At 41.1% G+C, this 27,188-nt stretch overlaps 2 protein-coding genes across 2 annotated transcripts; one reads left to right on the top strand and one right to left on the bottom strand.

The window, feature by feature from the left end:
• Positions 1-73: 73 nt before the first annotated feature.
• On the top strand, positions 74-16,115 carry nme7 (NME/NM23 family member 7). The gene is made up of 12 exons (XM_035175935.2): positions 74-223; positions 2,234-2,335; positions 2,522-2,688; positions 4,325-4,435; positions 5,274-5,324; positions 5,522-5,729; positions 5,823-5,928; positions 8,443-8,507; positions 9,033-9,101; positions 9,334-9,435; positions 15,347-15,454; positions 15,989-16,115. The coding sequence occupies exons 1-12, from the start codon at positions 221-223 to the stop codon at positions 16,019-16,021; spliced, it is 1,125 nt and encodes a 374-aa protein (XP_035031826.1). The 5' UTR covers positions 74-220; the 3' UTR covers positions 16,022-16,115.
• On the bottom strand, positions 16,057-25,918 carry atp1b1a (ATPase Na+/K+ transporting subunit beta 1a). Its single transcript, XM_035175940.2, has 6 exons — positions 25,638-25,918; positions 21,578-21,706; positions 20,039-20,194; positions 19,279-19,463; positions 17,528-17,611; positions 16,057-17,444 (listed from the first exon to the last, which is right to left on the bottom strand). Exons 1-6 carry the CDS (start codon positions 25,729-25,731, stop codon positions 17,187-17,189), a joined length of 906 nt encoding a protein of 301 aa, XP_035031831.1. The 5' UTR covers positions 25,732-25,918; the 3' UTR covers positions 16,057-17,186.
• Between the last annotated feature and the right edge of the window lie 1,270 nt (positions 25,919-27,188).

The raw sequence follows: 27,188 nt of genomic DNA on the forward strand, positions 1-27,188 counted from the left end.
GGCAACCGTGAGAGCTGCCTCCATACGGTGTGGCATCAGAGGCAGCTGCCTTTAAACAGTGTGACACCAAAGGCAGCTTCCTTTACACATCAGTGGCAGTTTCTGTTGACACCGGAAGTTCCTCTACGAGCTGCCGCTGCCACGGTTTGAGCTTGCCCTTACTGGTAACGTTAGCAACGTGACAACAGATCGTGGTGTAGTTGGTCGCTACTTTCTGAAAATGGTAAGTTTAACATACACTGTTCGTCTATTATAGTGTGAACGTAGTTTGTGAACTATACGATACCGGGAGAAACGGCGGTGTGCTTATACGGAAGCTTGTTTGCTAATGTTAGCATATCAACCACAGGATAACATAGCAGATACGCTAATGTTATTAGTTTTTAGCTTATAACTACTCTAGGCTATTCTATAGTTAGATGCTTTATCAATATTAGCATTTTGGAGTAACTGAATTAATTAACACAGTGTTAATATGCATCTTTGCAACAGCAACAGTTGGTGGTAAATAATAGCAAATGCTTATAATAAGCTACTATCTGCACATTATTTACTCACGTTGACGTGTACGTAGATCTCTTGTTTATCTTAATGTCTAAATGTTACCACGTAACTTCCACAAAACAACGTAGGTCGGTCAGGCTGTCCATGGTTTTCACTGTAAAGAACCAAACTGTTGCAGTTAGCTAGCTTGCAGGCAAACACTAATAGTCATTGGAACTTGTAGACAAAAAGAAAACATGTGGCTGATTCAGTGAAGCAACACAATCACAAAGAGCGCCTGTTCTGCTGAAGTGCCCTTTGGCAAGACACTGATGCCAAGGCAGTGGCTTCAGTGTGCATTAACTCTGACTCTCCTGTAATAATGGATAAACTGAACAGGATAAAACACAACATATCTCCAATAGGTTGTAAATCTGTGTGTGCTAGACACAACATCTCATTCTTGGACAGTCAGTTCAATACGATCATCCCAGTGTGTTTGTAGAGCAGGAGAGAGGCGTTGTTTATTTTATTTGTGGGCTCAAGGTCATAGGGGCTGGAGCTTTTTCAAGTTAACAATGGGCAGAATACAAGGAAGCACTGTGGACACTCATTGTCCTTCACAGACACAAACCTACTCACACGAGGGTCAGGATCAGGATAAAGTCGCCTATTCACCTGACTTGCGTGACTTTGGACTGTGGCAAGAAACGAGAGCTCCCATGGTGACTGTCTGCACAGACGGTGCTGGGAACCAAACACAGGCCGCTGTGACAGTGCTAACAATTCCGAATTGTTTTTGGTAGATAATACAAATCATGTCAGATCTGTCATCACACAAGTGTTCATATCAGATAATTCCTTAATCACTCTAAATTGTTAACGGTCACAAAACAAATGTCATTTGATAGCATCTCTTTGATTTGAAGTAGGCCGATTTAAAAAAAACTTTAACCTTGAGTTTGTAAGAACCCAGACATGCTACTGTAAATAAAGAAATCCTGCCTTAGTCTGCTACGTGACTAAACTTAGCTCTTTAAAGAACATACTGGTGTTTTTGTATGCTTTAAATCAACTTGCATTGCATTTCTTATGTAATCTAACACAATTCACATCAGTTGTACGTTTTAGTTCTGTGAAAGTTTAGTCATTGCTCTGTGGATGTAAAGTTGATTGTTAGATTGAAAAGTCTACTACAGTATTTTCTAAAAGTAACATGGTGTTCACTGTCCTGTACCAACTAGTTTCATCTCTTCATCTCTGAAATAGATTTTCAGAAGTGATTAATGATAAGGAGGCTAAAAGACACGTTAAAAAACATGAAATGCCAAAACAATACATTGAAAATAATTCACAGCAATGTAAAGCACATGTGAATTATAGTAAATGAAATAAAACTTCCCAAACATTACTGACAAACTAAAGGACTTAGTATTACAAACTTAAAGGACTGTTAAGTCTACTACAAAAAACATGGAGCTGTTTACCCTGACAGGAATATCACTTAAATTTCAAATGGTTGACTCACACAAATCAGTGTTTTTCTTGTTCTCATTTAAGATTATTGTGAAATGACTTTTCATCTCTTTCTGGGACTGAGGTCTAAACATATATAAAAATCTTAATCATATTTGTTACTGAGTCAGAGCCTCATGTTTTTTTTTTAACTTTTTGTCTTTTTAAACCTGTGTATTAGATATGTTGTGCCTCTTCATTAATCTGATTTTGATCTTGTCTTTAACTTTACTAGGAGGAACGCTTTGCTTTTAATGCAGAGTGGTATGACCCCACTGCTGCTCTCCTGCGGCTTTACCAACTGTTCTACTACCCCAAAGATGGCTCAGTGGAAATGGTAGATATTTACTACTGCATTCAACAATACATTTGTTACTTATAGAGGAAGTTCACCAAACAAGATATAAATGTCATCTGACAGCATGAGGACAGATTTTAGATTTACAAGATGTCATGTTTATTGCTGAATTTTGAAGTACTTTATTTTTTTTAAAACCACCAACAATGATTTTGTTTTTTGTAGTTTGATGTAAAGAACCAGCGAGTATTTTTGAGAAGGACCAAGTACGACGACATCCATCAGGAGGACCTGTTTGTTGGGAATCGAGTGAACGTTTTTTCACGACAGCTTAATCTGACTGACTATGGGGACCAGTACACAGCAAACAAACTTGGCAGCAAAAAAGAAAGGTATGGTTGTTTAGTTTATGTGATAAGTCCACATTATCCAAATATCCTCCAGTTACATGCCACTTGAAATGAAACCTTTCAAGTGTGCCTCATAATCTTTCTTCGAACATTATTTATATGTTCTGTTCAGTGTACTATGCCCGAATGGTGAGACACGGTGTAACAGGCCATAGTATACCCCCAGTCCGGACTATACCTGGGGTTAAAGGGGCCTAGGCTAGATTATACCCCAGGTATATTATGGCCTAGGCCAATTTATACTTTGGGGTATAAATTGGCCGAGGCCAATTCATACCCCTCAGGCCAGATTATACCCCCATGATATCAGTAGTGTTGAGTGATATACACAAGAATTACTTAATTTTTCAACATTTTATTGGGGGTTCAGCTTTGTCAGGTAAGTTAAGTGAGAAAGCTAACTGACTTTAATCTTAAAACTCTAAAACATAGACTTTTATTACTTCAACCAGAAAAACAGAAAAAATATTAGACTTCCACAAAGATCAAAGATTACTACGTCCTGAAACTTCAACTTCTAAGACTAGCAAGTCCTCGCTACAATATAAATGTTCAAAGTTAAACACTGATAACAACATCAAAACATCCACAAAGATCAAAGATTACTACAACACGTCTCAGTAGTGTTACACATTAAAATAAAAGCACATACCCAAAACATAATGCAATTGTAACATAATATAATAAAAGTCATAACGTCCTGAAACTTCAACTTCTAAGACTAGCAAGTCTTCGCTACAATATAAATGTTCAAAGTTAAACACTGATAACAACATCAAAATGATCATGCTTGTTTTCAAGATAAAGTGCATGTTCTGTTGATGACTGCTAGGCGCAGTTTTTGGCGCCCCCCTCTAGGTGGCTCTCTAGGCAACCGCCTTTGTCACCTATAGGAAGGACCGGCCCTGCCTGGAGGGGTATAGTCTGGCCTAGGCTATTTTACACCCCCGGGTATAGTTTGGCCTAGAGGGGTATAGTATGGCCTAGGATATTTTACACCCCCGGGTATAGTTTGGCCTAGAGGGGTATAGTATGGTCTAGGCTATTTTACACCCCCGGGTATAGTTTGGCCTAGGACAGTTTATCCCCGGGGTATACTCTGGCCTGGGCCAAAGTATACCCAGGTTTAATCTGGGCAGGGGTTAATTTGGCCTGTTACACCGGGAAATCAATTTCATTTCTTGATTGGCTGCAACATATTTTGTGAAAATGCTCTGTTAAATGCTCTGACACTTCTGTCCAATGTATATTGAGGTAAAATACAGATAATACTAGTAATCTCTACATGTTTGCTGTGTTTTATTATGTTATTTCTTTGTGTTATTTGTCCCTGTTTGTAATACGTATTTGAAAAGTTTTATTTCATTGCTGCCCATCTTGACCATGATTCCCTGACACTCAATGGGACTTTCCTGGTTAAATAATGGATAAATAAACATGTAAATATGTTATGAAATCAAAATATATTTATATTACTGTAGCGTGGAAGTGTTTCTGTCATGATGTCAGATGATAAGTTGTCTCCTGTTATGTGTAGTATCAGATATGATCCCTTCACGCCCTGATGCATTTTCTCTCCTTATGTGGCGTATTTTTCCTTCTCTCTCTTTTTCTCTAGGACTCTTGCTTTGATAAAGCCAGACGTAGTTACAAAGATCGGAGATGTCCTTGAACTGATATACTCCTCCAACCTGATTGTGACCAAAGCCAAGATGACAAAGCTCACTTGGTAAGGGCAAAGTCCCGCTGGGCAGAGTCTAATGATACTACAAGTGAAGTATCAGACAAACTCTTGTCACAGAGGCAGACAGGCTGTGTGGTGCCAGTATTCTCACATAAACAGATGGACGGCTCGGCTGTCTCACACTCATTAGGAACATATGGCTTTGCAAGGGCCAAACAATGGTAGCATTTAATTAATTTCTAACTCGTGGTGTAATTGCTTTGTTGAACCAGTAAATGTCTTTAAAATGTGAATTGATATAATGAGGACTTTTGACCTTAAGTATATGTTGCCATATTCCTTAACTATCGTCATGAATGAAGAACATTTGCCTGTACTAGGGTCACTAGATTGGGATATTTTACAGGATCTGAACTCTGGTTGATATCTAATATTTTAGCAATTCCTCTGAAATCACTAACTTCTTATAAACCTGAGATAATTAACTAATTTCTCAGAATATTATCTCAGTTTTCTCTATAATTAGTACCAGTTTACAGAATCTCTTTTCAGAAAGGTAGAATCTCCTAACGTTTGAAATAAAGTGTTTACTATGTAAACTCTCAGCAGGTTGCTAAAACTGCCATAATTCACCCCAAAGATCTGAGGACATGACCTCAAAGTCCTGAGTGGTGGTAAAGAGAAAAACGTTTTATTTAAGTACTGTCACCTCAGTTCCATCTTTTATTTTATTATTAAGAAAGTCAAATCCAATTCCACTCATAAATACTATTGACCTTTGTTAATGTCTTTGTCATTAGTTTGTCACACAGAGTTTTACTGACTACTTGAGATAATTTGGTCACTTATTAACTCCCTGGTTTATGGTTTTCTTAAATGACAGGAAAGAAGCGGCAGAGTTTTATGTGGAACATCAGTCAAAGCCTTCCTTCAAGTGAGTGCCCTTGTAAATGATTTTCCAATTCTGAGCGAGTACGAACAGCAATAGAAGATTTTCCAAAGCCGGCCAGTATCATTAACTGAACCCGTGAAGATGATCCTGATGACATTGTGGTGACATTTGGACACATTTAATGCAGCTGGCCTACTGCCTGTAAATATGCCCTTTTAAATGAACAATTTGTTTTGCAGTAACCTGGTGCAGTTTGCGTCCTCGGGGCCTGTAGTTGCCATGGAGCTGATGGGTGATGAGGCCATGTCTATCTGGAGGAAGCTCGTGGGACCCACAGACTCGGCTGTGGCACGGAGGGAGGCACCGCAGAGTGCCCGTGCCCAGTTTGGAACAGATGGCGTCAAAAACGTTGGACACGGCTCTGACTCACTTGCTGCAGCAGCAAAAGTACATGTTCATGTTCATATGTGCCCATGTAGCCCATGCTCCACACTGTCAGATATTGTCACCTACATTTTTTCTGTTTCTTTTTTTTATTAGGAGCTTGAATTTTTTTTCCCATCCACAATTGGCCATGGTCCCTCTAACACAGCCCTCTATACAGACTGCACATGCTGCATCATCAAACCTCATGCCATATCAGAAGGTAAGGAGCACATATACTTACAGTAATGTAAAAAGATTTTCATTATCCATAATACTACAGCTAAAACTAGCAGTATTTATTTATGCCTATACATCTACCTACTCATTTCACAAATGTCAGCTGTGTAAAAATCCATAATTAACCCAGTTTCAGATTTAGATGTTGTATAAAACGAATTCCACTGACTTGTATAAGCTCTTCTACCTGTGGCTGTTAATGTGTTTGTGTCACACAGAGGCACTACATGGTTACCAAATTTCACTTTGGATTTTTCCAAATCCCTGCACTGATCCGTGTTCATGGAGCATGCCACTGGAGCTGTGACCTGTGAAATGTGAAAGTCCCTGTATAGAGCTGAAGTATGCACACAAAGAGTGGTTGGCTGGACTGGTTTCATGACATACAGTTTGAGACCAGACACAGTTCATTAAAGTCAAGAGGCTCAGCCTGCTCCCATATAAATTAATCTGACCTATGGTCCTATCCTGGAGTGTTTATCCTCGGCAGTAATTTCTTTGATATAGGATTGGAACTAGGTTTATATTTAGTCTCCTCGCATGTTCTTTTGCTTTGTTTTTCTCTTTTTTTTCAAAAGAACACATGACAAAATATAAGTTGAACATTCTGAGCAGAGAAGACATTTTAATAAGGACACTTTTGTCCTAGCTTGAGCTGTCTATTTAACAGGGACATCTGAAAGGAAATACATTAATAAAAAGGACTAAGCAGAATTGACTTGATATTAGTATTCATGTGAATGGACCATTTAATGTTGTGTAATCTTTAATTCCTCCTCGTGTGTATATGTAGGTGTGCCAGGACCCTGATCCTGTGCACACTGCTAGTTGAAAATGACTTTCTACCACACCTAAATGGAATGGTCCCACGATTGGTGTTATTACTGGAGTTACACCTGTGCTTTTCCTGTTTTGACAAGTCAAAATGTCTCGTGTGAGAAAGGACTTTGAGAGAAGAACCGTTAAAAAACAAACACAAGTAAAGACACGTTTTATTCTGCTGCAGGGCACGAACTCGAAATCACCTGCATAATACATTTCTCCAAAACATAGAGTAGACATACGCCATGGTATCAGTGATTACAATTTGACAATTTTAAAATTAGGATTTGTGTCACCATATGAATATATATTCATAGCTCTCTCTTGTTTTCTTCTGTTTGTAGAGTTTTGTTGGTTCACTTAAAAAGGTCAAGCTGAAAATGGAGGACTTAATTATTTTGTTTTTGAGTTGCATCGTTGAAAGGTCATAAATTGCTCTGATTACAGTATTTTCTATATTTTAATTTGACCACACTGTTTACCTTCTGACGTGTGCTGACACTTGTGGTCTAATCCCAAAATAGTAACTCAGTGTGGGTGGTTGGTCGAGCGGAGCCCAAACTGGGATCGTAAATCAGTTCTGAGACCAGCACAATCAGAAAGCTTTCTCTGATTTCCCTCAAGATCACTTAAGAGGCTAATGTACGCCACAGCTACGTGTGCAGGGCGCACCCAATCACGGTGCTGACAAAGGAAGTTGTGTCTGAAAATGCAATCAGACATGACTGGAATAGAGAAGCTTCTGTTGCTAGGCACCCAGAATAGGATCTCCTAGCAACAGCACCAGCTGCTTTTGGGAGCTGCGTTGAGTGTGTGCCTATCCTCTGCAGGTTGCTGCCTGGGGAGGGCACAGAGGACTCAGGGGGTGGTTACTTGCCTCCAACACATGCAACCGAGCTGTGACTGAACCATTACTCAAATAAGAGAAGCTCATCAACGCTGGTGCGGCACCTGGTCCAAATGGAAAGTCACGATTACACAACAGCCGCCTCCAGAAAGAACGGAAAATGGAGACAGTCGGTGTGCTGCCTGACGAGTACGCAGGCCACTTGTTATCACGATGTCTGGCTGAGATTATGAGACTAGCACCCACTTTCAATTAGACTGTGTGTGTGTGTGTGTGTGTGTGTGTGTGTGTGTGTGTGTGTGTGTGTGTGTGTGTGTGTGTGTGTGTGTGTGTGTGTGTGTGTGTGTGTGTGTGTGTGTGTGTGTGTGTGTGTGTGTGTGTGTGTGTGTGTGTGTGCAGCAGTCTGACCTTCACTGTCCCTGCAGCTCCACATTTTACATTAATGCATGGCCACAGTGTCGAGAGATAAAACTCTCTATCTGTAATGTGTTGACTGACTGGACAAAAATAATGTCTCCTCTGATAGACGGGACATCTGTTTTCCAAAGGAGACACTGAGATGTGAGGTGGTTGCACTATATGATAATACTGCATTATAATCACTTCTTAAGCAGCACATTCGATAATTACCACTTAAGTGATTAAATAAGAATAAGAACAATGTTTCATTGTGTAATGAGAACTGTGACTGCTGCTCCACAGACTTGTTTATATATCACACTGAAGAGTTTATTAAAGCACTAAACTATTTATTTGTCAGTTTATGTGTTAACTTGTAGAAAAGCTCATAAAAGCTCACAGACATCAACAGCTCTGACGTGTTCACAGGTTTGACGGGGAAGATCCTAAACTCCATATCTGCGGCTGGATTTGAAATCTCAGCTCTTCAGATGGTAAAAGTTTAACTTGAATTCATTATTTCATGTCTTTGTGCTTTGATCTGCCATACATCCTTTCATTGTGTTCATGTAAATCTGCTCTAAAGTTAATTAGTTTGCTCATACGTCCACATATATCTCAGCTATACTCATGTAACCTGTTTGTGTCCTGTATTGATTTGCTCTGAACCAGCCTGACCTCATAATGGAAGTCAGCGTCACTGCTGCCAACGGTGACCTCTCACAGTCCATTCGTTTTGCCACATCAGATGTGATGCACATTCTGGTCGGCAGCACAAAAATATATCAATCCCTGTAGCACATAGGGATAATGTAATGGGATTAGAATTAGTGCTTTGATTGATGCAGCACATTTGCTCTAAGGATCCAATCTCCTATCTTTGATGTTCTTAATGCATTATGGAAACTACAAGAGTTATTTTATGATAATTGGACTGTTCTTACAATTCAAAACACACAGTCTTCTCGCTTGATTAAGAAAAGTTCACTGCCTCCTCTACTCTTTTTATATCCTGACAGTTCAATGTGGACCGAGCCAATGCAGAAGAATTCTATGAAGTTTACAAAGGTGTTGTGACAGAGTATCTTGTGAGTATAAACACTACGTTGTTGTGCAATCATGGCAGCTACCTGCATCGTAGATCTGACAATTGCTACTTCTGATAGTAATGCAAATACAGGATCTTAAACAGTCACTAAAAGTGTGGCAGATGTTGTCAGTAGCCTCATGAAGCTTATTATCCTCAGAAGTATAATTCTTTATTTTAAATAAAAAGTCACATAATCACAGTATTGACTGTATTCCCACCTCCACCTGCAGAGTATGGTGACCCAGCTATGTTCTGGACCCTGCATGGTCCTGGAGATCCATGGCACTGACACGCCGCAGACATTCAGGGAGTTCTGTGGACCTGCTGATCCAGTGAGTCAAAACATATTCCAAATGGTCTCTTATTTCCTCACTCTCTTCTAAACTAGATGCTTCTCTGACAAGTGAAGGTTGTCATGTTTCTTACGTTTAGTCGGTCCTCAGAGCTAATATTTTCCAGCCATTTCTTCTACTGCATACATTTCTTTAGTTAACCTTAATCAAAGTATCAGCCGTGTTAGTCTTTTATTGTCCTGTTTTAAGGCTTGTACAGATCCTTGTTTTTTATTTGTGAATGTGAGTGAAGCCAGAGCAGACAATATATCCCTTCTGTCTTGTACATAAGCCTGGCTACATGTTCAGAGTTTATGTAATCTGGGATAAATCTGCAGTAAAAAAAACAGACCAGTAGGTGTATGAGGAGCTCCACATTCCTGAATTTGAGCTGATCTCAATATTTGATTTCAAGCTCATTCATTTAAAAAAATGGTGAACCAGACAACATTTGTGAGGAACTGGAAGTTTTTGTTAGCCCTTGTGTAGTGTACGCTGTAAACATTTTGTGGCTTATGCGATTAGATAAGAGTTGGCTTGTGAAATAAACTGTGTGTGTGTTGGTGCCAGTGTGTGCTTGTGTGCGTGAAAACACACATTCATGCATGTTCCTGGGTGCTGTGGAACCAGTGCTGCAGGGCTGTGCCGGTGCGTGATGTGAAATCTAATGATAAGAGGCTTTGCCTTTAATCATTGTGTGCTTACACTAAAAATGAGGGACTGCACCCACCTGCACAGTTCCCCTACATGTTCAGTGTTTGTCTGTGACTCAGCTTTCCTTTCTGTTTGTGATTATTTTTTTTATTTGGTCACATTGTTTATAGAAATTCTCTGCTTAACCATCAGCCGTGCAGACCACAGACAAAATGTTACTGACATAGAAGCTGCTGAGCAGGAAGGGACTTTGTTAATTAGCTAATGATTTCTAGGTCACATGACCCTACACCTCATTGACGCCAAAATAATAAAGCCGTTGCTACTGCCCTCTGTTTAGTAGTCACCCACATCAGACCTGGCCCTGGTTTGCACTGTAAAGCCCTGTGTGTGTAGAGTTTGATGTAATCATTGCATCTTTTAGATTTAGGGTAGGGTTGCTAAGTTGTTTCTGAAACACTTTTTATCTTATTTGTTGAAATCCTCCTCACGTCCTGAAAGCCCTCAGTAAATACATTTGTGTGCGAAAAAAGAAAGAAAATATGTCTTCTGACAGTTGTCAGGCAGTGAGCGTTCATATGGGCGTGGCTTAGACGAGAGGACCAATGGGAGGGGGTGGGATGTATCTGTTGCATTTTTTCACTGTTTTTCCAGGATTACCAACCCTGTGTTATAAATGACAGTGTAATTTATTATTGATAGAAACATTTAAATAATCACAATGATGCACCCACAAATTATATTTTAATCCAGTGGGTTGTTAAAACCAATTAAAACAATATTATTCTAACTATAAATGAATGTTTAAATGTGCGTAATTTGGCCTCCTTCAGCTGCTCCACTTTGTTTTCAGCCCTCTCTCTCTCCGTCCTCTGTAACCTCTTTGATTGCTTCAGACCTGACTGACTGACTAACTGCGAGGTCGATCCTGCCACGACCTCAGACTCACCTCAGTATTATCTTACAAATAACCTAAACATTCACACTCCTACTCTTCAGCGGAGCTCAGTCATTTGATCCACGAGATAAGCGGAAAGTCACAGCAGCCCTGAGAACTCCAAATAAGAGAAGTCACAAACTAGATCAGTGTGGGAGAGGCGAGCTGATGAGTCACCAGCAGGGCACATGTGTGACGCCATGTAACATTGTTCTGATAAAATACCAAAGTACAGACTGTTTTTAAACTCGGTGTGTGTGCCGACACTCCAGACGTCATTATCATGTGGACAGATTGGACTGGACAATCAGTGTAACCTCAGACTGTATGAAGAGGTCAGAATGTCTATGTCTGCTTTAGTGTTTGCTTTTTGTGATGAGAACAGGATATTGATCCGTTCCAGTTGACTAACAACCAATCCATAAATAGCACAGGTCGTGTGTGAAGAAACGTATGACTGTACAGCTGGGCGTTTGGATGAAGTGACCTCAAACACTTCATCATGTTGGAGTTGATGGTGGACTATTTAAATGGCTGTGTTTATTTTACAGGAGCGAGCAGATGCAATCAACATTTATGACATAAGAAGTAATCAGCACAGGGGCCACACATCTTTCAATAAAGGATCCTAGTGTATTCTGTCTTGTGATGTGTCCTGATATCAGAGTGGACGGACACAGCAGTCCTCTGTTAGACAGTCCTGGCCCAGCCTCTTCCATAAGGTTTTATTTTTCTACACAAACTTTTAATGAGCCACTTAATAGAACATAAACATTTCTATTAGCAGTGGTCAAAACATGTTGTGTTGCCTCACTGTCTCACAGAGATAGATGGTCAAGTAGGCCCTAAATGTGCTGTTATATGAGGCCAACATTAAATATGTTTTGCTCATTGATTTTTGATCCATCTGCGTGATGCTTTTGTGAAACCCGGTGGCTCCTGTGCTAAATTTAGTGCTCTGGTCTCAAAAATACATCTGAGTAGAAATGCAAGTAGACTTTTTCTGATTAAACCAACAATATGATGCTGATTAAGAGAAACTATAACTACTGTCAAGCAAGTATAAATAGTTTCCACTGTGACTTAATATCTGCTTCATAAGGAGGCTTTTGTATTCACATCATGTTGTATACAGAAAACAAAACAGGCTGCGGCTCTTTATCCAGTTAGTCACTGAGAGGAATAAAAATGTGCGGAGGAGGCAATATGCTAACAGTTGTAGTAGTGGTAGTAATAAATGAATAAAAACAATATAATGGTCATAAAAGCACAAGTAAAAAGGTTTTATTACTTTCTTTAAAAGAAGCTTTATCAGTTATAATGCTCTATGAAGCATTTGTACAACATTCACATTCATTTTATGTGTAAGTAGGAAATATGTCGTTGAGATGTCAGTGATACTTTTATTCCGCTGTAGGCTTGCCTTGGTATTTCTTCTGTGAAGTATGGGGGGAGCACCCTTTGTTTGGTTACATTATGGAGGAAACCAGAATCTTTTAAATGTCTCCAGCAGCGGTTCTCTTTTACCAGTATGTACGGAGGGGGGGCAATGTATGTGTATAAGTACCTGGACCAGGGGGAGGAGAATCATTTGATAAAGAAGTGCTTGGTTTTTACATATCACATCAAACAAAAACCTCACACAGGTGTTTCCCAGTAGAAAAGGGCACAGTTATAGGCTTCAGTGTCTCCCTCACACAGTCAGGACCGGACATCAGACTTTTTAATGGACGGTCGTGTAACCACAAGTCACTCTGCCCCAGACATCCCTGTCCACAAAAGCCAGTCTGTTACATGGACATCAGTGTAGCACCCTATGGGACTCATTAAAATCAAATTAAACTCTGACAGCAGGTCACTCATGGGAAACTGATTCAATTACACAGAATGCAGCTTCGAAAAGAGTTCTTTTATCTAGGTAGCTCTCCCCCTAATTTCCCCCTGCTGTGTTCGGCCTCAGTCTCACGTGGCAGGGGACATGTAAAGGACATGCTGCTGCCTGGACACATTTTGCAGATATTCCTGCACAGGATGTTGTGTTTAGCTTTGTCAGACACAAACTGAGTCTGAACAGACTTGTATCCGTATTATGAGAATGTGTCGTGTTTTTTTTTTTTTCCTTTCCCTCTCTTGATTCAAGAGCGTGGTCTTTCAGTTTGTAATGCTCACACTCAAAACCCTGCGCTCGCATTCAAATTGACCCTGCTTGTGCTTAGAAAGAGACGTCGCCCTGTTTCTTTCCCTCTTATTTTATGGCCACCAACAGCAAAAGTAGCCACAACGAGGGCGGGGTAATTTTATTCGTCATCTCTTCACCTGGCATTCTATTGATTGGGGAATTTTGACAGACTTGTTGCGCAAAAAGATTTGAGAGCAGAAGAAGTCTGGAAGCAGACGATTCACGTGCACAGAAGCAGCGTGAGCGTGGAGAGAAGAGCTGGAGCTGGAGCACAGGAAATCCAAGCACAGGCAGGGTATATTTGAGTGCGAGTGAAATCAATAAGTCCTGCTCTCAAACTGAAAGCCTTGAATAAAGATAGGACAAAAAACACCATAGTTAAACAGCTGAACCACCATTTTAGGGAGTCCTGCTGTTGTTCCCTCTTGCTCACTGTCTTACTTAATCACACAACCTCAGTGATAATTACAATTATACCAATTAATATACTATCCAATGTGTAGATATGTTGTAGGACAAATTGTTTGGCCGCTGCACCTTTTCATCACTGACAGTGATGAAAAGTTTCAGCTCTGTGAGACTGTGTTTTATTGGCCATTGTAATAAAATATACAAAATATGTAGTTGTTATGTAGTGGTTAGCATTGTCGTCTCACAACCAGTTTGCATGCTCGCCATCGTCTGTGTGGGTTTTCTCCGGGTAGCTTCCTCCCACAGTCCAAACCCATGGAGGGATAAGGGGTGATTGATCGTAGATGTGAATGTGAGCCTGAATGGTGGTTTGTCTACGATGTTGGCCCCTGGGATTGGCTCCAGCCATCCACCTTGCGACTCTTACAGGATAAGCCATATAGATTATGGATGGATAGATGAAAATAATGTTTTTCCCACACTTAAAATAGAACCCAATTGATCCCGGCGATCCACAGTTCCCAGGATCCTTCCTCAGTTCACATGATCCTTTGTGTCATTGTCAGTTCCGTGTTGTGTGGTACAGTTATTTAAACCAGGAGAATGTTTTCCACGAGGGTTTTCGTTTTAAAAGACAATAAGGCTTTGAGAAGAAGGCTCAGTGGATTTATGACCTTGAACCTTATTCCTGTCTTTTGTGTGCGCTCTCATAAACCTCCAGAGAATAAAGAGCTTGTCATAGGAAATGTTCCGCTGCCACAAGCCCCCGTCAGATTCTTTTCTCTTTGGTGGTGTTTAACAACTGTATTTCTATCTTGTATATATCTATCTCTGAAAAACTGAAAAAAGACTTAAGCCATTCACAGTGGTTCGTCTTCATCGGTTTTCAGTGTATTTTCTTTGCCAGCCTTTTAACCTGCGTGTGAAACATGGCTTTCCCCAATGTATTAAGCACTACACAAGCACTATGTTACATAATGTCAACATTCCTTTGGAGTTAATAGCCATCTCTGTGAATTAATTATTCACATTGTCCCTCCCCTGATGGTGGACCCTGTGGGAGGGTCGCGTTTCCTGGAGGCACCAAGTAGCAAAGGGCAACAGAGCCCAGCTTTGACCTTGGGCGTGTCTCATGTTGAAAGGAAACACGCCGCGTGAGAAGAGGAAGTGCTGAATGTTTACGAGCAATATAAAGCAGAACTCCGGAGTCTGTGCTTAGCTGTGAAATAAACAACTAGTTATATTTTTAGTGTGTAGTGATGAGAACCTACTAAACCGTATGGAATGGTGTCTGGTTTGTTTAGAAGGTGGAGGCACACATACATTTTAAGCTGCAACTCCAGAAAATCTCATTATATATATTTATAAACTAATATGGAATATGTAATTAATCATATAGTTATCTTACTAGTACTAAAGGACATTTATCAATACCCGTTCGCCGTATTAGATGTTAGCTTGTCTTCCATTATGAAATGTAAGAAGAGGTCATGTTAATCTATCTTCCTACATTCAGTGTAAAATATAGAGTGTCAGTGTTTTGTCTTTTCCTCTACATATCACATGTTCAGCTGCTGAGTAATCACTGTGTGAGGAACAGACAACAGAACAGGATGTTCCATTTCAAAACACCTTCTTGTGAACCTGATATTGGGATATTTAGTTGAATCTAATACATGTGACTTTGTCAGTTTCATCAGTGAATCAATCCAGATGTTTTCATTCAACAGGAAATTGCGCGGCACCTTCGTCCAGCCACATTGCGTGCTCTCTATGGCAAAGACAAAGTGAAGAACAGCGTCCACTGCACGGACCTCCCCGAGGACGGTGTTCTAGAGGTGGGTGGCATTTCACCGACACATACACACTGTACAACTGAGTACACCCACTGTGTTGTGCCCCTGCACATAGGTTTCCTCATTGTCGTTCAGTTCATGCATAAGTAACTACCTTGCGTTCGGCCAAGAGCGAAACCCCCTCAGCTCTGTGAAGCCGAGTCTCATGACTCCGCTCTGTGGGCTGGGTCAACCTTAGATCACACTGGTTTTGAGGAGAACAAGAATGGCAGAGGAATTTGAAACAAAACCATTGTTTAACGGAGAGTGGGTCTGACCCATTGAGCGTCATTGTTCAGGAGAACTCCTGATCTGTGGCCTGGACAAATGCCCCCTTGTTACACATTAGCCAGACTGAGCTGCCATTTTCCCAAGACTTAGACATAGTGGCCAAGAAAGGGGCTTGTGTCCAGAGGAGAAATGACGCTGTAAAACTTGACTGCTCTGATTGCAGCACAATGGATGACTAACTGATACTTTGAGGTTAAGGTTTGATTCAGTGGGTGCTGTTAAATAAACTCTTATTTCTTTTTCTAGGTGCAGTATTTCTTCAAGATTTTGGACGGATGAGCAGAAGATAAAACACTCACTTCAAACACAAAGACTTGAGAGTTGTCTGTTTATTGTTTCAGCCTTATGCAGATTAAATAGTGACAAGAGCAGACTCCTGACAAGTGTTTTGATCTTCAACACTGAATTAAGTATTTTCACACCAACTACACATCTTATTACACGGGATACTGCATTGCCTCTGATATTCTCTAACCTTTTGACCAGCGACTTTGGTATTGGATTCATACATTACACTTTGAAAAAAAAATGTACAACTGCATAAATATAAAATTCTTCCACCATGAAAATGGCTAAAACATTCAATAGTAAGTTGCATCACGTCACGTGATGTCGCCAGCAAGACAGATTTCAAAGCACTGAGTTGCCACGGTTTCCATGGAGGTGACAGTCTTCTAGGCTGGACCCACAAAGCTCTACACTAAGAATTAAGAATGAACAGATGCAAGAGTATCAAACAGAAATGTCATCAAACCAAATCCTACAGCTAAAGTGAACGGCAAAGAAAAGGTGTACACGTGTATCCTTCCACTGTCAACATGAACAACTTGGATAAAGAAACACAAACACACACCAAAAACAACAACAAAAAGATTCCATGGAGCGCAGTCATTTACTCATACATGGGCCTTAAAAGGTTCAGAGTACCATGCTAGTATTTCAGTTAACAGAGCACATTAACAAACACTCCACCCGCTCACATATACTAACACACCTGCACACAGACACGAGCGCGCACACGCACACACCTTGGACCACTAAAGCTGACATAAGACAAAAGAGATTACAACAGGACAAGACTACAGCACTGGACACTCCAAAAATATATAGCAACCACATCAGGATGAAATACTCTGGGGACAGAAACACAGCTCGCTACACGTCAGTAGTGGAATCGCGGTTTTACAGTAATAGATGAACACATCCCATGGCTCAAGGAATATTTTCATTTACAGTAGAATAAATATTTGCTATTGCTACTTTTTTGTATTTTACATTCTAACCCTCGACAAACACACAGAAAAGCTAGTGTAAAGCACACAGATTAAGTGTAGGTCCTGTATATTATGAATGTTCAAAGACTAGTGGTGTATATCTGAACTCTTTAATTCTCTCTACATTTTATTTTAGTTTTTTAAAATGAGAGTGCTCGTCGCGGCTGAGGTCACGAGCTGATTGTGATCTTAACATCGAAACGTCCTTGGTAGCGGTCTTTCTCGCTGTAGTCAATGTTTGCTCCATAAACTTTGCACTCGATGCGGAGCTCGTGGTCCAAAGTGATGTTGGTGAACTGGATGGCCACCAGAGGCTGCAGGTACCGAGGCTGCAGCTGCTTGCCGTAGTACGGGTAGTACTGGAGAGGAAAGCCTTTACCTAAGCCGAAGTACTTGATCTCTCCAATCTTGTCAGCATCCTCTGGTCTCTACAAATGTGATAGTTGGATTTTAGGTCAAACTTTTTTACAGTGGACTAATAAATCATGGGTAGATGTCGCATCAAACGTACCTTATTCTTGCAGTGAATGGGGATCAGGTTGGGCATTTCTTTGCCCTGCAGAGCCTCTGGGAGTGACTGATTGTTAGAGGGAACCTAAAAGAGAAAGAGTATTTTAGCCAGATCCTGAGTAGGTGGTTAAGTTAGCGGAACACAGCGCTGGTAGGAGTGGTTTTAAATCTTGCAACTAGCACGCAACATATACCTCTTTTACACCATTTTTTACACTCTATAAAAAAGACTATAAAGTCCTTTCCCATGAATTTTGTTTTTCCCGCCAGTGTTTCATTTTCAACGTCACAAACGCAACGAGAACTGAGGTGCTCTCTCATCTCGCTGTCTCACCAAATTAGCACGTTCACCCGGGTGTCGCATTTCCGTAACTGCTGATTGGAACCAAAGCTAAAGAAACTCTGTTTCTACTGCAGAGTCATTTGACCAGGGAGTGAACGTCGATTGTATCCATTCCCTTTGCAGAAAAAACTCTGATGTTAGTGGGTTTTATGACCAGTGGAAAACGGGGCTTTAGAAAATATGTTGCCACCTTGAATGCAGCACAGTTACTTTGCTGCAATGGATCATACTAATTAATTATTGAGGATATAATACAATTTGAGGCATTACTGGTTGCTAATCCCAAGGTTTGTCCTTACAGAAGAGTTGTCTACTATTTTAGTACTGCGCCTCTGTAACAGTGTCAGACTCAGAGTGCAGGATGAAAAATATTGATGCTGCAGAAGTGCACATATTGACTTTTTTGTTCCACACATTCTTCCTTATCATTAATCGAACAAGGGAAGCACCAGTGATCAGATAAACAGCCTGAATTAACAACTTTTTTAGTTGGTGTTTAAAAGACAAGACACAAACAGCCCCTATAAAATGAGTTGAATGTGTATTTTTGGCTTATATAGTATTATATTTTGATAAAACAAAACCCCCTAAAAAAAAACTAAGAAAAAGAAAACGGATATCTCCCTGGGAAAAAGAGGTTTCATACACATAGAAGACACCAACTAAGATGTCAAGGGAGATTGTGATAAGAGCTGACGCCGGTGTCAAGAAAATCACGTGATCTCCGCAGCGGAGTTAATACGTCACTTCCTGCCTCTGCCTGCTGCTCCAACTCTCACCTGAATAATACTGAGGATCTGTTGCTGTTGTGAATGTGTCTGTGCAGAGAACCGCCCACTATGTTGTGCAAGTGTGAAAGGAAAACTCTGGGTAAACTCAGTAGCTAATTCTCCGGATTTTACCCGCAGGTCATGTTTGAAAACGGCTATGAGAGGCGAGCTATGGATGTATGGTCAGCTCAGTCCATTCTTAATAAAATGTTTTTATTCTCAAAATTGTAGTCTTAAGAACCAACCAATTCTGACTCTAATGACAGCACTTGAGGTAATTCGCCAGACAGCTTCCTCTGGTGAAACAAAATGTGAATCTGGAAACAGACTTTTATATGTACAATCAGTGAAATGTCCCTTTAAAGAACTGACTCATGTTCAGAAAAACCTTCAGTGTCTGCATGGTCTTCAGAAACGATGTACTTTGAAAATTACTGTTATACTACATTGAGGTTTTCAAAGACATCTAGAAATGCCTTTTTAATTATTAAACACCCAGGATGTGTGCTACAGGTGTGAACAATGCCTGGTTCATTCGTTGATCCCAACAGATGTGTCATCAGGTTGGTGAGTGCTTTTAGATGTTTAAAGAATGTCTGTTAGACCCACAGAGCTGTTGTGTTGGAAGTGTATACCTACTTTTGGTCTGAACATGACAATCCTGTTGAGCTTGACAATAAGGCAGGGCTTTCCCTCCTTGAAGCCATAAAAGGGATCGCTTTCCCCTGAGCAGATGTCGAGCCAGGTCTTGCGGAAGCGACAGACTTTCCTCACTCCTTCACCATGCTCCAGAGGTCCGCGGTCCATGTACGTCTCAGGAACGTCTGCAGATGTTGTAAATATATTAGATCTTTTTCAAAAACCTACTTGTATTTAGATCAAAATTAGGATGACATATTTAGAAATATCACTGTTTCTTATGACAACATATTACCTCCACTAAGGTTATGTTTTCATCTGTTTGTTAGCAGCATTATGCAAAAACTACTTGACCAATTTCCGTGAAATTTTATGAAGCCGTGGGACATGACCCAAGGAAGAACCGAATCCGGATTAGGGGGAATATCCAGGATTTTTGATGAGGAGTTTTTCAATATGTTTATTGATTTCTTAGAGAATAATTCATGGATCTTGATAAAGACAAAAACATCATATTTAGGTAACTGTGAGTTACTTATGAGTGTGTTCAATTTGGTGAGGATCCAAATAAAATTCAGAATCTTGTGAATTTAAAGGTGGTTTCATAAGGGTGGGCCTTGGCGGAGGTATGCACTCTAATGAGTTAGTTAATGGATCTAAATGCATATCAGTGAGAAATCTTGATTTGACGATTATTACATAACCATCAGGGATCAGCCAGAGTATGACAATCCCTGAATGATGATTGGCTTATACTTGCCTCCACAGTCTTCAAATATCGTCTGATTAGTCTGGTTCTTCTCGTTGTACTGTTGAAGGAAAGTGTCCACGCTGTTGGTGTACTTATGATATGTTGTCTCATCAGACATTTTGAAAGAGATTTCAAATTTCTCTGAGCGTGGGGTGTGTGACAGACCTGAAAGACAGATAGTTTATTTTGATAAAATACAACAAAATAAAGGGAAATGCAATGATTCAAAGAGAACTTGATGCAACAACTTGAGAAATTATATATATTTATATATATTAGGCAGTGCGTATAAAAGGAGGGAATTTCCTGACAGGAGCTGCACTCTATATCATGTGAGCTGTTCTTTGTCAGACCCAGAGATACTGGTCCCTGCTCATTTACAATGTAACACAATGTAGGGTCTTGGGGATTTCCTCAGAAGGTCTCTGTCAGCTCTTTGTAGCAGTAATTTTCCACAGGCCTTGTGCACAAGGCCTCAGTGAGGCGTGGCATGAAGAGAATGAGATGGGTGAGAGGAGTGAAAGGAAACAGAACATTAGTGAAACTTTTCCAGCTTTACTATTGGGTCTGTTTTTGTTGCTGTAGGTATGAGCGAGATCGACGTTAAATGTGCACAAGAGAGAGAGAGAGAACTAACATTTAGTCATTACAATTTCTCTTGGAGCCTTGTGAAAGTTCACCAATCCCCTGCCCCCACCCCGCCACACTCACGTGTGTCTCTCTCACAATGGAAACTTTTAGCCCTAGAGTGAGAGGCAGACTTGAGCTCTGAAAAAAAAAAAAAAAGACTCTCTGCTTCCTTTATCATGCCACTGCTGGAAACTCACTTCAGCTCAAAGCGCTCCACACTTACTTTGTTGCTTTGCCAGGCTGCTCTTTGATTGTTAACAGTCGTGGACAGATGACAGACAAAACGCCAGGCAAACTAACTCGTGTGCATGCAGCCACTCATTTACAATGGCTGCTAAAAATACTACTGAGGCTACAGCATGTGCTGTGCAAACAAGACAAGGCTCGGCACTTTAAAAAAATCTGCACCGTCTCCAAGCTTGCGGGATATTTCGAAACTCTTGTAGTGTGACTGTAGCAGTGTTTAATGGTGTTGTTCTCATAAGATTACAGGTTGGAATTTTCCTCCAGCTAAACAAGCTTAGTGGCCTCTAAGCTGCGACAAAACTAAACCTTTTTTTACAAACTTCTTTACAAACTCCGGCTGCCATGCATGAATATGTAAATATGTAAACACGCAGGCTGTGACGCATGATCAGAGCACACGTGAGCTGTTTCAGTCACAGTGGGTGTAAGCTTCAACGGTTCCCCTGTTGCCCGAGGGGGGAAACATTGACTGGCAGAGAGTAGTGAAGGACAAAATGGCTGAACTTATCTAAGGTCAGACAGACTTGTGATAGAGTAACTGCTTAAAGGCACACCCCAACAGTCATTTTTAACAGCGTGAGCCACGGACACAAATATTAGGTCATTTCACAATCCTGCACATGATTTGAAAGGGCAAAGGTAGAGGAATAAATCATTTTAGATTATATTTACCTGGGGGAGCCACTCTGTCCTGATAGGTGGGTTTGAAGTCACTTAATGTGAGCAGCAAAGCCTGAATGGTCCCGATGAAAATTCCAGCCAAGCATCCGTAGAATATCACGTAGAACGCTAAGATCTTAACTGTAGAGGAGAAAATGAATGTCTTTAAAATCCATGTACAATGATAAGGGCTTAAATAAATATAAATATGTTTAATAACAAATGTAGATTAACTGATCTATCAGCAACTACATTGATTATTGATTCATTGCTTCAGGAATTTAAGCAGCTAGAATTACTGCATTGTGGTTGTATGCCTCTCTCCAGACTCATGTAGTATGTAGGGGAGTCATTTATTAAAGAAATGTAATAAAAAGGTATTAAGTGTATTTTGTTATTTGAGTTATGGCCAAAAACGATTTGTTAGGTTACAGTGAAATTGGCCTTTGACCAAGTTTATCTTTGACTCCCGAAAAAACGTTTGTGACAAACTTGAAAAGATTCCCTCAAAGCGTGCCTGGGATACCGTGTTCATGAGACAGACAGATTGATGAACGAGCCAAAACAATAAGTCATCCAGCCACGGCTATATCCAGTGAAGGGGCATACAACAACATTTTCTGATTTGAGCTTTTCAAAGGTGACAGTTTGCTGCTATTCCATGGTTTATGTCATTCTAGTAAACCCAATTAATAAATTAACTTTTTGACTATTGCAATAGAGAAACTAGTTTTCATTCATAACCAATAAACATCAGAGAACAAAAAGTAATATTTGTGAGAGCTTTAAATTAAACATCTTAGAATAAGATCAACTCCTGTCTTGAATGAAGAGAATATACCAGATGTGACAACAATTGAGTAAAGCTTTCATTATCCCAGATAGACACTACACTTGTGCCAAATCTTTAAAAAAAAACTTGAGAACCATGAGAATGGCATTAATTAGGTCCTCGACAAACAGCCTCCACACATTGTCCCTTTTTTTCCTCATTGTCAAAGCCACATGAGAACAATGCTAAGTTGTTTCACCCAATTTAAATTTGACCCCAATTATGCAACAGCAGGAGTGCCACAGTTTCCGGTACAACTGGATGAGTCAGTAGTCATTCCCGTCACAGCAGACCCTTCCCCCATTTTGTCACCACTTACAACAGGTTAGGTATAAAAACACTGAGCTCACATAAATGAACCTGGCTTTATTCACGTCAATGTTGCAGAGAGAAACTTGAAATTAGCATTTCCTGTTTGCCTACTCTCATTCAAGATCAGTGGACGAGAAATACACTCTTATGTGTGATCTTGGAAGGTTGTGTGTTACATGTCAGTAGTAAAACTTTCATCACCACAGCAACTGTGAAACCAGTTTGACTGGTTGATCACAGGTTCAGCTCCACAGCCTAACATCCTGAAACCGACTGTAAACTGTGGAGAGGAAATTCATCTCAGACTCACTCGGGCCTAGCCCGTCCATGCCGCTCTGAGACTGCCAGTGTTTGCACTTAGAACACGTGAGCAGTGTTTCCTGCACATAAAATGGAGAGCAACATCCTTATGTTTAATTCTCAGATGCTGCACACATTGTTTCAATATTGCACCACAGTTTGCCACAAAACCTGCTTCTTAATTCAAATAGCCTTTAATGCATAGAGAAGCTTGTTTAACAAATGCCATTAATAGTGCCCTCCAAGAGTTTTCAAATCTTTTGACGCACGACATCTATTGCACTTGGGGTAGGGATCCCTCACTTGCGGCTCTCTCTGAGGTTTCTCTGTGCTAAAAGTTTTCTTAGTTTTTCCTCACTCTTGTTGATGGTTAAGGGCAGAGGATGTCGCAAGCACCTTCTTCAAACCTATGAGTCAAATTGCAATTTGTGAACATGACTATACTTGATTGATTGATTAATTGAATCTGGCATGTTTCCATGCAGTGCACTGTCATCACACAGTCTTCATGTATGACGTGGTTTCTGTGTGTTGCACGTTCAGGGGGAAACTTTGGACTGACTGACTCGTGCTGAAGAGTTGTGCAGACTTACATGTGATCCAATAAGAGGAGAAAAAAACTATTACAATCAGCCTATGTTGTATTATTTGAAAAACAAATTGCATTTTTGGATGGAAGTGAAAATCAGGAGTGTGTCCGTTTCTTAGAAGGTGTCAGTGTTTCCTATTTTCTGCCCGGCGACCGCTCATTTGACTGCCTCTGAGGGCATTGAAGCGGCACGATTACATTTATAGCCAATTACTTTGAGATTTAACAGGACAAGGGATCAATTTTTGTGTCAGAACACGTGTGGGGGTAGGTGTGGGTGCAACACCATTTTGTAGTCAGAGAGGCCATACATCAACACTACTGCCCACACATGTAAATAGCGCAGGAGCTGGCCTACTAGTGGTGAGAGGCAGTTTGAATGGGGAGCACCTCCCCCACCAGACTGCTGCAGCGTCTCGTGAAGGGACCATCACCACGTCCACGCCACACTCATGTCTCCAGACTTTTACTGACGTCTTTTCTTGACGTTTCGACAGCTCTGCGGTGTTTTCCCTCAGACTCTGCCTCTTACAAATGTCGACATGGACACACACGCGTGAAGAAATGAGCGCAGCTGACATTTCCAACCATTTCCCGCATCGAAAACAGCGGAAATACTAATACCTGACTCCAATCTGATGAATGCACATTTCATTTTTCCAATGGGCTGCATTGATCCGCCGCCATGGCTCCAGCAACTCAAGGGCACAGACGTGCGTACCTGTTGCTTTTTTAGAACAACATGGCTCACTTTAGAATAGTGCGACATCACTCTCCCTGAGTCTCACGGGCTGACTGACACATCTGTAGCACCACTTCAATGTTAAAACACCACATTTAATTAGCTTGAAGTTCGCCATTGACGAGCACAGGGCAGATACGAGGGCGACAACTACAGCAGAATCAGGTTTTTCCTGCCAACCTGGTTCACACACACAAGGAATCATTATACTGGGAATCATCAAACTGCTCATTTTAGCTTTACACTAACATATGGAATCAGGCATGCAAGGTTTAAACTGGTGAAAACGCGCCGATCGACGTCTCCCTCGCCTTCACGGGGAAATATATGAATAATAGCAGGGAGAAGGAGGGGCGGCCCTTGAGACATGTGAGTCGTGATCTGTTCACAGCACCATATTGCCAAGCGGTGCCTGGACGCACCCGGCTGTCTTTTACACGGGGAAGGAGGGGAAAGCGAGTCCTAATTGGTAAACCGGTCTAAAGAGATTAAAGGGCACTATATAACAGTATGTGCAGTTATCCTGTCAAATCAACTCTCTCCAGCAGGCTCGTCTTAAAAGTGTTAGAAACAGCCTGTAGAACGGCGAGAGCCGCTGATCTGGGGTTTGAGTGAAAGGCGGCTTGAAGAGTAACCGGGCCCCTGTTGTACAGGAGCCACAGATTAACGGTTCTGTTCATTAACACGGAGGAATAAAATGTCCTCTGGTTTCTCTCCTCCTACATTTAAAAAAGAGGTGGTCCAGTGAGAACACACAGCAGCCAACTTTCACCAGGCGGCTGATTGGAAAAGTCCTGGCCCTGCACCCACTGTCCTTCAGGGTGACCTTTTCATAAAGGACGTTTATTAACGAACGGCTCCATGTGTGCAACCGCCTCAGGGAAACATCTCCAACTAGCATATATTAAACAATGTCCATTTTAAATGTCACACATCACATAGCAGTCGGTGTAAATCAGTAGTTTCGTGTTATAACTAGTTATAATCTAAGTGTTGAATAGTGTTGAAAATTCCACCTGTAGCATGTGTGTGGGAGAGAAGCTGGGTTCGTGTTCCACGGTGGAGTTTGTGATTTAACAGACCAACTTCTCCCCACAGACTCCATTGAAAGGCGAAGTCACGACGCAGCATGTCGGAGCCGTTGGGCTCTAACAGGTGCTGAGAGTCCGGACACACACACGGAAACAGACCGAAGAAAACCCTCGAAACACCGACACGTCCCCTCCCTGCCACACACCGGCCACAGCGCCGTTCATTTCACAGACAAACACGGGGAACCAGTCGAACGAGTACTTACACCAACTGGAGCCCGTTCGTCCCAGGAACTCCTTCTTCTCTGAATTCCACACAAAATTCTTCCATCCGCCGTCGCTGTCTTTGTTTGCAGACATGTTAGCTCCTCGGTACTGTCCCCCACCTGCTTCACTTGAGTGTGATTTCGCGGCTGTGGCTCCGGCAACTTCTAGCTCAGAATGCAGTCGACTGTCCCCCACAGGAAATGCGAAAGGACCGTTTCGTAGCCGTCTCCGTCACTTGTACCACACACAATTTATCCGTGTGGGGAAGCGGCTCCGCCCGCCGGTTCCAGTAATAAGTTACCCCCCGAGAGGGAGGGGGGCTCCGGCAAATCACAACCCTCCGCTGCTTTCTGCGTAAGAGGCGAAAGAAGGGGGGAGGAGGCAAAGAGAGAGAGGGGGTGTTACAGGCAAGAACACTACCGAGTGAGCAGGGTCCTCACAAAATGTCCAACTGTCGTCTTTAAACCCTGTCATAGCAACCAGTGTCCTCCACCCCATCCAGTCTCCAAACTCTACTGTGGTGGCAAAGCAAGGCCCCGAGCCACAGACTGTATATAAAGAGCCCAAACTCTAAGCAAAGACAGTGCTACTGGGTTTAAGTACAAGCAAGGAGCTACTGGTTTTAAAATCTAAGCAAAGACAGTGCTACTGGGTTTAAATACAAGCAAAGACAGTGCTAATGGTTTTAAATATAAGCGAAGAGCTACTGATTTTAAAAATATATGCAAAGAGCTACTGGTTTTAAAATCTAAGCATAGACAGTGCTACTGGGTTTAAATACAATAAAAGACAGTTCTACTGGCTTTACAATCTTAACAAAGACAGTGCTACTGGGTTTAAATACAAGCATAGACAGTGCTACTGGGTTTAAATACAATAAAAGACAGTACTACTGGCTTTACAATCTTAACAAAGACAGTGCTACTGGGTTTAAATACAAGCAAAGACAGTGCGACTGGTTTTAAATATATGCAAAGAGCTACTTGCTTTACAATCTTAGCAAAGACAGTGCTACTGGTTTTAAATACAAGTAAAGACAGTGCTACTGGTTTTAAAATCTTAGCAAAGACAGTGCTACTGGTTTTAAATACAAGTAAAGACAGTGCTACTGGTTTTAAAATCTTAGCAAAGACAGTGCTACTGGTTTTAAATATAAGCGAAGAGCGACTGGTTTTAAAATCTAAGCAAAGAGCTACTGGTTTTCAAATCTAAACAGAATAGACCCTTTTCATGGCAGCCATGAATGAAGGGTCTGTTATGTTTTTATTTTCCTGAGTTGATAGAGTTCCAGTTGCACAGGAAAAACGCTTACGTTAGCCAGCTACCCATTGTTTAAGACACGCATTACGCAGCATTTCATGCATACTAAAACCGTAGTATATCGAACACAGTCACTAATGGGACAGTACTATGTGTACTACACATTTAATGACAGAAGTGCTACTAGACAGTAAAAACTACAGCTTTCACTACTGTTGATATACGGAGGGGCCATCTTGGATTTCGAAGTCGGGGTTGGTGAGATCCCTTCGTCCTTCCAAGTCGAAATT

The sequence above is a fragment of the Hippoglossus stenolepis genome, chromosome 14, assembly GCF_022539355.2.
Source record: "Hippoglossus stenolepis isolate QCI-W04-F060 chromosome 14, HSTE1.2, whole genome shotgun sequence".
Classification (NCBI taxonomy): Eukaryota; Metazoa; Chordata; class Actinopteri; order Pleuronectiformes; family Pleuronectidae; genus Hippoglossus; species Hippoglossus stenolepis.

Bases quoted from the DNA above. Each gene is read 5' to 3' on its own strand.
- nme7 (XM_035175935.2), top strand. The intron at 2,336-2,521 runs GTAGATATTTAC...TGTTTTTTGTAG, and splicing joins AAGATGGCTCAGTGGAAATG to TTTGATGTAAAGAACCAGCG. The intron at 9,102-9,333 runs GTGAGTATAAAC...CTCCACCTGCAG, and splicing joins GTGTTGTGACAGAGTATCTT to AGTATGGTGACCCAGCTATG.
- atp1b1a (XM_035175940.2), bottom strand. From the start codon at position 25,731: ATGTCTGCAAACAAAGACAGCGACGGCGGATGGAAGAATTTTGTGTGG. The intron at 21,707-25,637 runs GTAAGTACTCGT...TCTCCTCTACAG, and splicing joins ACGAACGGGCTCCAGTTGGT to TTAAGATCTTAGCGTTCTAC. The intron at 20,195-21,577 runs GTAAATATAATC...TCTGTCTTTCAG, and splicing joins GGACAGAGTGGCTCCCCCAG to GTCTGTCACACACCCCACGC.